The sequence below is a fragment of the Cervus elaphus genome, chromosome 15, assembly GCF_910594005.1.
Source record: "Cervus elaphus chromosome 15, mCerEla1.1, whole genome shotgun sequence".
In the NCBI taxonomy this organism is placed as follows: domain Eukaryota; kingdom Metazoa; phylum Chordata; class Mammalia; order Artiodactyla; family Cervidae; genus Cervus; species Cervus elaphus.
The window spans coordinates 24,572,807-24,588,565 of NC_057829.1; the positions used below are offsets into that span (position 1 = coordinate 24,572,807).

The window sequence follows — 15,759 nt, forward strand, 5'->3', positions numbered from 1 at the left end:
ACATTTATATTTTTCGAAAAGAATTAGAAAACTTAACTAAGAGCCAAGCCAAGTAACTTTTTATTTCCTTTGATTTTTTTTTTTTGACTGCACAGCTCAAGGGATCTTAGTTCCCCCACCAGGGATCGAACCTGGGACCTTGGCAGTGAAAGCATAGACTCCTAACCAATGGACTGCCAAGGAATTCCCCAAAGTAACTTTAAAAAAAATTATAAAGCCAAAATGTCTTATGAAAGTAACATGGCATTATTATCATGTTATCAATGATATGTTACCAATACATTATTTATATCATGACAAAATTGAGTACATAAAAACTTTTGACTAGTGCCTGGCATAAAGTATCAATCAGTAAATAGGTGGTGCCATCATCATCATTATTCTAAGACGGCTCAGAAATTTACTGACATGAAAAAAAAAAATTTCAATAAGAATCTGTATCAGGGACTTCCCTAGCAGTCCAGTGGCTAAGATTCTGTGCTCCCAATGCAAGCGGCCCGAGTTCGGTCCCTTGTCAGAGAACTAGATCCCACATGCCACAACTAATGATCCCGAAGGCTACAACTAACTTCTGGTGCAGCCAAATATATAAATAATTCTTTTAAAAAAAAGAATCTATTTCAACCTCCTCGTACAACTTGTCATTTTTTAAAGAGAGGAAAACACAGAGATTTTAGACAATCTTAAATGCAAGGTATATATACAAGATGATTACAACTATTGGTATTGAGCTTTTCTATTTCTCGTGTCATTCTTAGTTTGAAACAAAGACATTTTGATTTGAAATTCAGCCCTTTTGATATCCAGTATCACGTTCTCTGAACTGAAGAGAAGTGGATTTAAATACCCAGTTTCTAAGCAAAAGAGTAGTAATTCTTACGAGAGTACATATTGTAGTTGTTTTTCCTGTTCCAGGCATACCCACGATGAGGGTGTAGTCTTTTGAAAGAAGTACCTTTTTCATGGCTTGCCTCTGAGGCTTATTCAAACCTACATTTAGATTTAAAAATAACAGGAATAAGAGTGTTGAATTTTCAATGAGCAACTTAACTACTTTATAAGAAAAGCAGCCTCTGTTGTAGTCTTTTCTTCAATAGTCTTCTCAAAGTAAGGAAATGTCATGGTGATATTAAAAGTCACATGTAAACTACTTCCAAAGAGATGCTGTCTAAAAACCATAATTAGAAGTTTAATAAATTATTAAATAAATAATTAAGCAATTATTAATTAAATAAACAAATATATAAGAAACAAGTATTAAATAATTAATAAATTAAGACACTAGACTCTAATATAGATTAAATTATAAATAGAACCAAGAAAAATTAATGGACCCAGGCATGCTGATTATAACATACCTTTCAGAATGCAGGCAACTGTGTCCTTTGCATCATGTGGAAGAACAGAACTGAGGTAGGATATAAACTGCGGTTCACGCAAGTCAATGATTAAATCTCGAAGTTTTTGGCTGAAAAGCAAAAAAAAATGTTTTTAATAATATTCCTCAGGAAACTGGAGTAATATTCAGATTCATTTATTGTTACAAACCTGGCATGAGTATTTTCCATCAGTTTAGAAAGATTTCCTAATGGGGTATCTATATCACAATTTTTTTCTTCCTGGTCCAATCTGAACAAAGTTGATTCTGGGAGTCCTGACAAGTTCCTGAAACAGCAAAACATATGTATGTGAATATTTTTCATTTAACATAGTCAGTGGGTCGGTATAAGAAATGTGTTGCTGTCTGATGATTCAGCAGATAAGAATCTTCCTGCCAGTGCAAGAGACATGGGTTTGATCCCTAGTCCGGGAAGATTCCACATGCTGCAGAACTACTGAGACTGCTCTAAGTTCACCTGTAGAGCCTGGGAGCTGCAACTACTGAGCCCGAACGCTGCAACTACTGAAGCCTTTGCACCTAGAACCTGTGCTCCGAAACAAGAGAAGCCACCACAATGAGAAGCCCACACAGTGCAACTAGGGAGTAGCCCCCACTCTCTGTAACCAGAGAAAGTCCATGCACAGCAATGAAGATCCCAGTGCAACCCAAAATAAAAAGAAATAAAAAGTAAATGGGCCAGAATCACTATGAAAATGGCTACCAGCCCCTAATACATACTTGCCAACCAAAGGCAGGTTAGGGTCCTGGATTGGGGAGCAAATAGAGTAGGGGAAGGCAAAAGCACCGAAGTCAAAGCAGTTAAGGGACTTCCCTGGTGGTCCAGTGGCTGGGACTCTGAGCTCCCACTGTAGGGGCTCAGGTTCAGTCCCTGGTTGGAGAACTAGATCCTACATGCCACAACTAGGACTTCACATGCCACAACTAAAACTCTCGCATGCTGCATCTAAGACCTGGAGCAGCCAAACAAATAAATTGAAAAGGGGGGGGGGGGGGCCGGTTAATAATCCAAAACCTACAACATCTGCTGACAACTCACTTGGCCTTCCTTGAACTTCAAGTGGGCTCACCAGCCCCAGCAGGATCCTGAGCACATGGCCCCTGCCTCCTCAGGCCTGGAGTACATGTCTCTTTCCCCCAGGCTTCTCCCACTACTCTATCAGGCTAACCTGCGATGTTCCTGAGGTCCCTTCCATGGTCCTCTGTACTGTTCTTTCTTGTCATTTCCCCACTGGTCCCATGTCTCCGCCTGAGTCTGAATCCCAAATCTATATCACCAGACCTAACCTCACATTCCTCTCCTACCGCATTTCTCACCCAAGCTTCAGCTTTGAATGTCCAGCAAGCAGCAAGATCTTTCCACTGAGTTAAAACTCAGGCAGTGAAAGTCTGCAAAACTGAACAACTCTTTATCCCTGCTGAAGCCTTATCCTCCTCCTGTGGACCTGACGTCAGGTAATGGTCTTGCATCTACATGATTGTCTTGATTCTTCCCTCTCCCACCCTGCAGATCCAATCAAGATCTCAGTGTCAGACAATTTTACTTTCCAAATACTTCTCAAAGGCATTCCACCTTCTCCGTCAAAACCACCTTGCCCTCAATCACCTCAAGCCTGGGCCACTATAGCAGGTGCCTGCTGTCTCTGCTTTCAGTTTTGCCTCCACTGATTAACTCCACTGATTAACTCCTCTCCAATAACTCCTTTATCTTTTACATTCCAGAAAGTAATTAGTACCTACACTTTCTAGAACACCCCACCTCACACCATCAGGCCTGTCCACACCTCGTCCCCTCTGTCTGGTATATTCCTCCCACACTGCTTCAGAGGACTAACATTCACCCACAGGATGAAGATCTAGAACGACCGTTTTCACTCGCCTTCCCCGAGCCACCAAAAACTGGGTTAAATGCCTCTCCTGTTTTCCCATTAATTCAAACACTTGTCATATTAGACTGAAATATATATTTATTTGTTACCCACAAGACTACAAATTCTTCAAGAGTTTGCAAGGTATCTAACATATGTTAGGTATTAAATAAATACCTCACAGGACTGACTGAAAGGACTCCTAAGAAACAGCAGAAATATCACGGCTTATACTCCAATATCACGAAACCCGGGCTAGGGCTGGTTACTGCTTAACCAGGATTACTGATTACTGGAGAGCAGGCCTGAACATTTCCACTGCAGTTACCCTCTAGATCCCAATTACTGATCTCCATCCACTGAGAAAGGTGACACATGCCTGCAAGTAAATGCAAGGAAGGCTGGGGGTCCAGGAAGAGGGGAATACGGTATTAATGAACATGGATATTAGCTTCAGCCACAAATTTTCATACCAACTATTCTACAATTTACTTAATATTTTTCTTTAAATTAACTTACTTTAATTTATACTTTATATCACAACTATAAATGGAAAAAAGCAATTTGAACAAAATGGTGAGCACCCAGAGGGCTAAGGAGGAGATATAAGCGTTACAGCCAACACAGGACATCTGTCCCGCCTGCTGCACATGTGGTTGTGAGAATTCTTTAGATAAGATTACATCCATATTAGGCTTCCCGGCTGGCTCAGTGGTAAAGAATCCACCTGCCAATGCAGGACATGCAGGAGACAGACGTGAGTTCAGTCCCTGGGCTGAGAAGCTACCCTGGAGAAGGAAATGGCAACCTACTCCAGAATTCTTACATGGAAAATCCCATGGACAGAGGAGGCTGGTGGGCTACAGTCCCTGGGGTCACAAAGAGTCAGACACAACTTAGCAACTGAGCACACACCCACACACACGTGTCCACATCACTACATGTAACACAATGTACTAAACAAAACTTCAGCAGTTGGATAACTGCTAAATGCCGATGAACTGTATAGAATTCCCAGGTGGCACTAGTGGTAAAGAACCTGCCTGCCAACGTAGGAGACGTAAGAGACTAAGGTTCAATCCCTGGGTTACGAAGATCCCCTGGAGGAGGGCATGGCAACCACCCCAGGATTCTTGCCTGGAGAATCATCATGGTTAGAGGGGCCTGGCGTGCTACATCCATAGGGTTGCAAAGAGTTGGACATGACTGAAGTGACTTAGCATGCACACACTGAACTGTATGTTAAAAATGGTTAATTTTATGATATGTGAATTTTATCTAAAAATTTTTTAAAGGCATGAAGCACTGGTACAAGCTACTACATGAAGATGAACCTCAGAAACGGTATGTTAAGTAAAAAAAAGCCAGTCACAAAAGACCACATAGTGTATGAATCAGAAAAGGCAAATCTATAAATATAGAAAGGGAACTGGTGGTTGCCTGGGGCTGGGGGTGACTGCAGGGTGTAGGGAGTATTCCAGGGGCAATGAAAATGCTCTAAAATGGATTTTGGTGCTAACTGCATAGCTTGGTGAATATACTAAGCACCACTGAATTGTATACTTTAAATGTGTGAACTGTATGGTATATGCTTACTTATCAATAAAGCTTTACCCTCCCCACCCAAAAAGGGAACATTTCATCACCTGTCTAATGAACAGGTTACTGTTGCTGAGTTAATCTCCTTCACATATCCCCTAGACAAGGCAAACAATGTTCTGTCTTCTCCACTTAAAATAATTCTGTCACCTGCCATTAGATTTGTGATGGGTATGGCTCCATTTTTACGCTGGAAATTATGTAAATACTGTCCATCACAAACTGTCTTTACATGTTCTGTTCTAATCAGGCTCCCAATGCAGCTGCCACTCTCCTCCCTATGAAAGAGAAAGAAAAAGAGAAATTAATTTTAAAAAATACTCTCTCGGGGGACTTCCCTGGTGGTGCAGTGGCAAAGACTTCAGGCTCCCAATGCAGAGGACCTTGGTTTGATCCCTGGTCAGGGCACTAGATCCCACATGCCTCAACGAAAGATTCCTCATGCCACAATGAAGATGGAAGGTCTCATGTGCTGCCAAATAAATAAATAAATATTTATTTAAAAAATAATAATCTCTCGGGACTCCCCTGGTGGTCCAGTGGTTAATACTCACACTCCCGCTGCAGTGAGTATGGGTTTGATCCTTGGTTAGGGAACTAAGACCTCACAAGCCACATGGAAAAGTAAAAAAAAACCCAAAAACCTCTCATCACCAGGTCTCTAAGCAGGTGCTAGAGAGCTCTCCCCTTTTTTTGCGGGGCTAAGAATCCCCCTCATTGTACCCACAGGTGGGATTTCCGAACAACATGCTTATCAGCACTTTGATTCTTGACTGACACCCCCACCTCCTACTCTGATACAGGTTAACACTACAGAAGACAAATCATAATAATTTAACTCTGAACCTGAAGTGAAGGAAGCAGCAACATATTTCTTTAGTATTTACAAGAGAATTTATAATTATTGTTACTAAAACAATGGCAAGCATATTGACAATTCCACTGGGTCTCAGAAGTGAGCATTAAGCATTTACAGTCTCTCAGGCACTACTATTATACTACATTTCAGAAGCCTGCAGGCACACACACTTAACATATTTACTATGTGTTATGTATACATATCTGGAGAAGGAAATGGCAACCCACTCCAGTGTTCTTGCCTGGAGAATCCCAGGGACAGAGGAGCCTGGTGGGCTGCCATCTATGGGGTCGCACAGAGTCGGACACGACTGAAGCGACTTAGCAGCAGCAGCAGCATGTATACATAATACTTAAGTATTATGTAGTCTATTGAAAATGACTTAAACTTTCTTCCCTGTGATGGTACCTTGTGTTAAAGTCTAGCATTAAAGAAATAACATTCTTAAGTCTCAAGTCACATTATTATCAAGATTCACTCTGCAAAGAAAAGAATGGGTCACGTCAATGTATGGCAAAAACCACTACAATATCGTAAAGTAATTAGCCTCCAACTAATAAAAATAAATGAAAGAAAAAAAAAAGAATGGGTCAAAAACAACTAAATAGTACATAAAGAAAAATACTATGCAAAGATGCACAAAATTATAACTTTACAAGTAACTTGTTAAAAAAAAAAAAAAAAGACCTCACAAAATACAATACTGACATGCTTTAGAGAATTTGAATCTCTATGAAAACTTATTAAAAAACTTTAAAAATACTCTAGTATTTAAAATATTCAGTAAAACTTCATTAATTTCTACTGTGCCAATATGCTAAAATTCACCTTATGATATACTCAAGTTTTTTACTCTTTTCATTGATGAAAAAGGATGTAACTTTACTAATAATTTTTAGAATAAGATTTCTTGAGGTATCTTTAATCTACTAAAAATAACAATGGTTCTCTCCTTAGAAAAAAATTCATTGACAGCCATCTGGAGTTGGCATGAATATATGAAACTTCATGCCTTTAACACAGTACATAACCTGTATTTGTCATTAATTACAAATCTCATCCCACTGGCGAATCCAAATTATTAAAGTTTTACTGTATTAAATGGACCACTTACATTTCTGAAGCAGGCATTAACCATATATGTTGGTAATTTCTTTTATTATCCTTTGATTGAGACTCCAGGGTTAACATTAGACACCAAAGGCTAAAATACTCTAAGTGTATAAGCTTGAGATGCTGAGTTTCTTCTTTTATTTTGGGCCACATGCTGGTCGGGACTGAACTGTCTTCCATCTGTTGTTCAACCGCCCTAAAGATAAAGCTCCAAGTCAGAGATGCATATAAAACAATTCACTGGCTATGAAATGAGATATTTCTAAAATAAGTACACATATGTGACAATCATCATACTTTATAACCACCGCACCTACTTTTTTTAAAAAGTCATTTCAGGGGCAATATGCTATAGGAAAGCACAGAAAACATGGAGAGTAAACAAGGTTTCAAAAAAATGTGCCTGAATTATAGGCCCAATTTCCCAATTCATGGTCTTCGCCATTAAGAGATCTTCTGATACAATACAGTTGACTCTTGAAAAACATGAATTGAACTCTATGGGTCCACTTACATGTGGATTTTTTTCAATGGTAAATAGCAATACACGATCCAAGATTGGCTGAATGCAGGCAAGAATGCGGACAAACCTTGCATTCAACCTGGGCTCACCACCAAGTTGTATGTGGAGGGCCAACTATGAGATATACTCAGATTTACGAATGCAGAAAGGATTGGCGCCCCCAACTCCAGCACTGTTTAAGGGTCAACTGTACTTTTAAAAGTCCTTTATATGAATTTTCAGGCTGAATTACAAGTTTGGTTCTGATTCGATCTTGTTTCCTAGTCTGAATTTGCATCTAACCACTTTCTTGCATCCTCCGAGACTCTCACTGACCTATGATAGTATGTATATGTGTTAGTCACTCGTTGTGTCCAGCTATTTGTGACCCCATGGACTTGCAGTCCGCCAGGTTCCTCTGTCCATGGGATTCTCCACGTAAGAATACTGGCGTGGGTAGCCATTCCCTTCTCCAGGGGATCTACCTGACCCAGAGTTCAAACCTGGGTCTCCTGCACTGCAGACAGATTCTTTACCATCTGAGCCACCAGGGAAGCTCAATGAAGGTATAAATACATATAACTGCTCATAAGACAGCTAATAAACTTGCCATATGTAGAAAAATAGACGTGTATAAACAAGACAGATCTAATGGATTATATCAAACTGTCTAGAAAAACCAATTTCCCAGTTTTGAACTACAAAAGGTTTGAAATTAAAACATCAACTAAGAAATGGAAGATTTCTTGAGATATCATTTAAGAAAAGTTACAATCACAATGCCTATACTGCATCTTTAACTATATTCTATAAGTTCTACAATTATTTCATTTTCCCCAGAAACTGTATGCAGCAAGATTAAAATATCCACTTTTGGAAAAAGTTTTCAAAGCATTCTATTTTTCTCCAAAGAAATAGGCTTGTTATATAATATGAACTAACTATGCTTTTTTCTCTTTCCTATTCCCTTCGTTTTAAATAACCAAAATGAAGTCATCAATGCCAGACCAGCCAAAAGTGTTAAATCATTCTGAGTTGAGTGCTTACTTAACTGGAATTAATACTTTCGGAAGACAGTCTTTACCTGCTGTAGAGAGCACAGTTGCCCATCTGTGAACAGTATTTACAGGTTTGCTGTTCCTCAATTATTTGTGGCAAAGGAGCAAGCTTTGTCTTCTCCTCTCCAGTAGATTTGTTAATACGGTGAAACAAAGAGAATGCCATCTGATTTCTTAGTCTTAATAATTCTGTGGGGGAAAAGCGAATGGGTGTTTTCTAAGAATTAAGTAAAATTTATTATATGTCTTTTCCATTACATGTAAGTAAAACTTTCAGATTCAAAACATAAAGAGGAAAGAGCAATATTCATGTATCCCATTACACCAGAATAATAACCACTGTTAACATTTTGGTATATTTCTTTCCATTTTGGTTCACTTGATAAGTTTTTAAAGTTTTTAAACAACCTAAGGACAAATACAGCTATCTAGAGTGTCTCATTAGATGCCATTGTTGCATTAGGTGTCTTTGGCCACCTGATGCGAAGATCTGACTCATTGGAAAAGACCCTGATGCTGGGAAAGATTGAGGGCAGGAGGAGAAGGGGACGACAGAGAATAAGATGGTTGGATGGCATCACCGACTCAATGGACATGGGTTTGGGTGGACTCCGGGAGTTGGTGATGGACAGGGAGGCCTGGTGTGCTGTGGTTCATGGGGGCGCAAAGAGTCAGATACGACTGAGCAACTGAACTGAACTGAGAGTGTCTCAAATATAAGATAGGAAGTTTAAAATAAAGTTTTGTATAGGAAGATTTTTAAATTTTTATTTTATTAAGGGATAATTGATTCATAATGTGCTAATTTCCACTTTACAGCAAAATGATTCAGTTATACATATATATATTTTTTTCATACTCTTTTCCATTATGGTTTATCACAGGATATCGAATACAGTTCCCTGTCCTATTCAGTAGGACCTTACTGTTTATCCATCGTATACATAACAGTTTGCATCTGCTAATCCAAAACTACATGTCCATCGACAGAGGAATGGATAAAGAAGATGTGGTACATATAAACAACAGAATACTACTCAGGCATAAAAAAGAATTAAATAATGCCATTTGCAGCAACATGGACCCAGAGATTATCATACTAAGTGAAGTCAGAAAGAAAGACAAATACCATCTGATATCACTTATATGTGGAATCTAAAATATGACACAAAAAAACATATAATAAAAAAGTTAACAATGTTTTCAATTATATAGTACACTGTCAAAATTCTTTTTTTTTTTAAAGTACCACAACTTATAAATTACAAAATGTTTTAGGCCCAGCAAGCACAATGAACGATTGATTGTCAGGTATAAACGTGTGTCAGCAAAAGCTGAACAGAAAAAACAATGAACAAACAAAACCCTGAGAAGTAAAGTTGAGAGAAAACAGCTTAACCTCTTTTATCAAGATGTTTGGCAGGCACAGGGTACATCTGGCCAGTCTTCAGGTAGAGAAGCAGGCCAGCCTCTGGGTCAGCCCTCCTCTCTTGGCTTAGCAGTGTATACAGAACAAGCTGTGAAAACATGGTACATTTTGTCAAGTAAAATTTTAATTTTCAATATTTCCATATATGTTTTACAGTCAATATATATTATAATTTTTTTTTTTTTTTGGTCGTACCTTATGGCTGTAGGATCCTAGTTCCCCCATCAGGGATCAAACTAAGGCCCTGGGCAGTGAAACCAGAGTCCCAACCACTGGACCACCAGGGAATTCTGAATACATATTATAATTTTAAAATCACAATGTCAATTAAATTATTTCCATTTTGAAAATAACACGATCTGAATTCAGGACAGGTAATACAATAAATTCAATGCCAACTATTTAATTTCCACAAAACAAACATAGTATATATTTCTCACTTTACACAGACAAAATAAATATTCAGAATTTTTCTTAGTAAATGTTTAGGTTTCCAATAAACGTAAGAGGGAAATTAATCAAGAGACATTTTATATTTTGAAGTTAACAGTCGTTAGATACTATTTTCCCTGTTTAAAATAAGTAAATGAATTAAACACTATAAAATGCATATTATTTATGTCATAGTAACTGTGATAACCTAATGAGACTAACTCTACAGAGTTTACTACTTTTTACAGAACAGAAGGTGACATTAAGTGCATTAGGTTTATGTGGTGCTCTTCAGAGAAACCATCTAAGGCAAGTTAGATGTAATTCCTTTAGATCATGAAAACACCTTAGCAGTAACATCTAAACCTATGTAACGTGCTCTGGGAGGCCTTCTTACAAGCACTCTACCTGTGTTGCCTGATACAGCACGTGCTGCGCTTAGTCGCTCAGTCGTATCCCCATGGACTATAGGCCACCATGGACTTTGTGACCCCACGGACTATAGCCCACCAAGCTCCTCTGTCCAGGGGATTCTCCAGGCAAGAATACTGGAGTGGCTTGCCATGCCCTCTTCCAGGGGATCCTCCCAACCCAGGGATTGAACCCAGGTTTCCAGTAGGTGAATTCTTTACCATCCGAGTCACTAGGGAAGTCCAAGAATACGGTATAGATATCCAAAGATATACCACAGGTAACCAAATAAAACTTTTAAAAATTAAAATGAACTCATAAACGACAAGGTTTATGAGCCTTGGGGCTGTGGACCTAGAGAGTCAATCCAAATTAATGGTCTTTCTATGTTAGTTTTTCCCTACACAGGAGCTGAGGCAGAAGGAAAAGGATTCTGCTTCTGGGATTTATTAAAAGGGAAAAATATCTGAATGACATTCCCTTCATATAATGATAAAAGGAAGCTGGAATGAAATTTTACAACAATATTATAGTTCAATTATATCACAAGTTTAATTCAACTATATCACAAGTTAAATAGGTTTTTGTGAGCTGGTTTAGACATCACAGCTCCATATAATATTTTTCCTTTAGAAAATATGTTTCAAATGCCAAATTACTAACTTAGAAATGAATATTTAGAAAATAATCCCACTTACAAAATAAAAATCCTCCTTAAATGAAGTTAGTCTATAACATAAACTTTTTCTGTATTACCAAAGTAGAGAAAGTCAAACCCCATAAGATGAGAAATTTATCTTTCCTCACCCACAATACCTATATATATATCAATGATTTACAATAATTCTGTCTGCTTGTTTTTTACACCCTGAATATGCAATATACACACCAGTATATTTGTTTGGGCCTTGTTCAAATCAATTTTCTCATTTTAAAAATACAACAAATACAACTGTATTCTTAGAAGTTCTTCCTGCAACTTCTCTTCTTGCAAAGATAAAAGTTCCAACTGAACAAAATAAATACAATAATATTCCTTGCCCTGAAGGCATTTTAATTTAGAGCAGTGGCCTTAGAAAACAGGTCTTTGAATCTAGACCACTTTAGACACTGAAATGCCTTTATATTTCTCTTCTGTTAGCATTCAAAAGTGAGTTCAATCAAACATGTCCTTAAACAAGTGAAAACTTTCAGCCTCTATTATATATAGAACACATTTCTTCAAATCTTTGACTTCAAAAACAGCTTTTCTTGTATCTTGGCATGATTTTCCTTTCTCAAGAAGGCTTTAATCTAACCAAGTCTTTGTTCATAATTTCAGCTTTTTCTGTTTTACTAAAGTGAAATATTTGAGTCTTCTAATAGGGGAAATCTAATTTTTCAACCTTTGGTATTTGGTACATAAGTAAGAATGATAAGAAAGATTTAATAAGAGAAAAATCTCTTTAATCCCTGATTATACTATTCAGTAGGCTCTTAGTTCCCCAACCATGTATAGAACTCAAGGCCCCAACATTGGAAGTGTGGGTCTTGTTAAACACTGGATCACCAGGGAAGCTCCTATCTGCTTATTTAAAAGTGTCTAGGACATACCATAGACAGCCAATGTGGAGGTTGGCAGAGGGATCAGAAATAATTAGAAAAAAAAAAACAAAACAGAATTTTTTTAAATTATTTTGATTTGTTAACTCACTATTATTAGTATAATATTTCAGGCAATTTTGAAGGCCAATAGAAGAGTGTTATATTTACCAAAGAGAAGATGATTTTAAAAAACCTGAATTTAACATAATGGTAAGATACAGTTCTATATTTCATTTTAAATAAAAATCAGGATAATCAGATTAAAGGTCAAAAACAAAAGAATGAATTTACACTGCTGTTTCCTAAATGAGTATCCTATGTAGATGTTACATGAAAATAATAACTCTGTGGTAAATTATGTATAGGAAATGCTGGGTTAAATTAAAAATTACCTGAACTGAATCAAAATATATAAAGCAGACTACTTTTTAAACATATAAAAAAATTTAAACATATTACACATTCAGACAATTTTTTTATTATACCTGACTACGGTGTTCAATAGAATTTGATTCTTTGCCAGTTTTAAGTTCCAATGGCATTATCTTATATTTTGTTTTACATCCCCGATGTATTTTCACACCAACTGTAACATCTATTTTGCCCTTCAATCCAAACCTAGGGGACCAAATGCTTTCTTCAATATCCAGCGAGTTTGTAACTTCAATATTACATGTTGAATTACTGTTACTACCATCACTTGGCCTAAAAAAAAAAAAACAGAAAAAAATTTAAATAGAAACATTTAATTAAAACATTTTATTTAATTTAATTAGAACTCTCTGCTCATTTCTTTTATGCTAGCATTGACTCTCCACTGTAAACACGGAATGTGAGGATGGGAACGAGTCTACAGACCTTTATGGCAGTGATTCCTAAAGCATGCTTCCTAATGAGTGGCATTGGCATCACCCAGGGAATCTGTCATAAATGCAAATTTTCAGGCCCCATTCCAGACCAACTTGTTCAGAAACTGTATAGGTGAGACCCAGCAATTTGTTTAACAAACTCCAAGTGATTCTGATGCACAGTCAAGTTTGAATCCTACAGTGTCTAAGTCATATAATTTAAATATTCTTAATATTTATCATCAGTCCCTTTCAGTTCATTCCTATGACAATCTTCCTAACTCAGGGCTTTATTTCCTCAGGTCTATATTATTGCAAAAAGCTCACTACTTGGATTGCTGGAGCCACTATGACAATCTGTGTATTTTGATATACAATTATTACACAGATGAATATATAATGGTTTGCATGTGGTTGCACCCTAGGTAACAACAGAGCTACATCTTCATGTAACACCCTATTAAACTGAGTAAGAATGAGCTGTCTTTTCCAATTATCTATGCCATCGGGGCTTGATCATCCAATACTTCATCCCTACCCCACTATCCCTATGACAATCCTGGAGAAGCTTGGGTGCTCCTATACTCATTATATCCTTTACTTAATCATTAAATGAATACACCTCTGCCACTATCAATATTTAAAACTAATATTCAACATTTTTTTTCATATTACAAAGAGGTTCTGATTTTAATATCATAACTGTTAAATAAGGCAAGAGCACAGGAAGGAGGAAAAAAATGAATTTATGAATGACGAAGGAATCAGAAGAGACAAAAATAACTTTTAAAGCCTCCTGTACTCTTATCTAACATTTACTCATTTTCAGAACAGGAAATGATTCTGCAGAAATAAAGCCAGATAAGAGCAATCTTTTATTAATCCTATTTTATACTCAAAGCTGTATAAAATACTAAGTCTAATGGAATTAGATTTAGTAAAATGGACACGAGTTTGGATAAAATCTGGGAGTTGGTGATGGACAGGGAGGCCTGGCGTGCTGCAGTCCATGGGGTCACAAAGAGTCGGACACGACTGAGCGACTGAACTGAACTGAATACTAAACCTAATGGAAATGAAATGGATAAATGAAAAGGATAAAGTTTCTAGTAATAAAACATTTTATATCATATAAAAATCAAGATTTAAAAAGTGTAAGAATTCTGCTCTCAGAATACATGATTTAGTTGACTTGTTTTACTCATTTCATAGGTTGTTTTTTTTTTATTTGCTTACTTTTTGGCTTTGCCATGCTGCATGTGAGATCTTAGTTCCCCATGCCAGGGGTCGAACCTGTGCTGCCTACCGTGGGAGTACAGACTCTTAACCACTGAATCACCAGGGAAGTCCCAAGCAGCTATTTCTTAATAAATCAGAAAATATTCCAAGAAAAAGAGTGCTATTTTCAATAATTTTTTAAAAACTGTTTCAGGATGCTTCAGATATAATCTCCAGGGATACGTGTATAGTTCTGCAATCTCAGAAGAGGACAATAAAAGAATTCAGGGAAGCCACAACTTATCAGATTCCTTAAATATTAATTTTTTTCTCACTAGAAGTTATCTGATCATGACACACTTAAATATATGTCTCTAAAATAAAGCAAACTTTAATATTAAACATCAAGTGTCATATGCAACCCTAAGGACTACAACCCGCCAGGCTCCTCTGTTCATGGGGTTTCCCAGGTGAGAATACTGGAGTGGGTTGTCACTTCCTTCTCCAGGAGGTCTTCCTCACCCAGGGATCGCACCCACATCTGCTGCACTGTCTGGCAGCAGGTGGTTTCTTCACCATGGAGCCTCCTGAGAAGCCCATGTATTTAACAGAAGATAGATAATGAAACTTAATGTTGCTACTAAAATTTGATTCCTCTAGAAAAAGAAGCAATATGGTTTTAGACTTAGATCTGAAGAACAAATGACAGTACTTTATACTTAATTACTATTCTTTTCATCAACATAATATTGTAAAACTCTTTTGAGAACCACCTGGCAGAGAATATAATGTCATGAAGATAAAGAAGAAAGGTCCTCTCTTTAAATAGCTTAAGGTCTCATTCTCTGCTCTAAAGCCTAAAGACTTTTTTTTTTTTTTTAAAGACTAGCTATAAACTGCTGGGGAAATGATGCAACTTAAAGTACAGAGAAGCGCCTGCTTCACAGACAGGCACATAAAACCCTATCAGAAATAACTGAAGCAAAGAAGAGCCTCATACCAAGACACAGAGATGAGAATACCAAGCTGGGAATCAAGAAATTCCTTATTCTGGACTTTGCTCTACCACAATTTTTTCACATAAAACCATGTCACACCACCTCACTTTCCTTACTGGAAATCTAAGGCTTAATCACAAAATCCCTTTCAGATCAAAGACGATTTGGAATCCCAAACTTTCCTAAGCTTCCATGACACACTGCTTCTAAGCTACCAAATCCCTCAAGGGTCCACCCCAAGCCTCCTTTGATGAATTCTACTCTTTCCTTATGTCCTTTCTTTCTAAAATTTATTTATTATTTTAATCTGCTTCACCAGGTCTTAGTCGGAGCACGTGGGATCTAGTTCCCTGACCAGGGATCGAACCCAGGCCCCCTGCATTAGGAGCTCAGAGTCTTAGCCACTGGACCACCAGGGAAGTCCTCTCCCTGTGTGCTTAT

General features: G+C 37.4%; 1 protein-coding gene across 1 annotated transcript in view; it reads right to left on the minus strand.

Annotated features, from left to right (window-relative positions):
• The window catches only part of DNA2 (DNA replication helicase/nuclease 2), a 37,411-nt gene that overhangs the window by 7,419 nt on the left and 14,233 nt on the right, over positions 1-15,759 (minus strand). The window contains exons 6-13 of the mRNA XM_043926650.1: positions 12,740-12,959; positions 9,798-9,915; positions 8,425-8,587; positions 6,840-7,034; positions 4,914-5,144; positions 1,549-1,665; positions 1,359-1,468; positions 881-990 (exon numbers count right to left, since the gene is read on the minus strand). Coding sequence (XP_043782585.1) covers positions 881-990; positions 1,359-1,468; positions 1,549-1,665; positions 4,914-5,144; positions 6,840-7,034; positions 8,425-8,587; positions 9,798-9,915; positions 12,740-12,959 — 1,264 coding nt within the window. The remainder of the gene's footprint in view (positions 1-880; positions 991-1,358; positions 1,469-1,548; positions 1,666-4,913; positions 5,145-6,839; positions 7,035-8,424; positions 8,588-9,797; positions 9,916-12,739; positions 12,960-15,759) is intronic.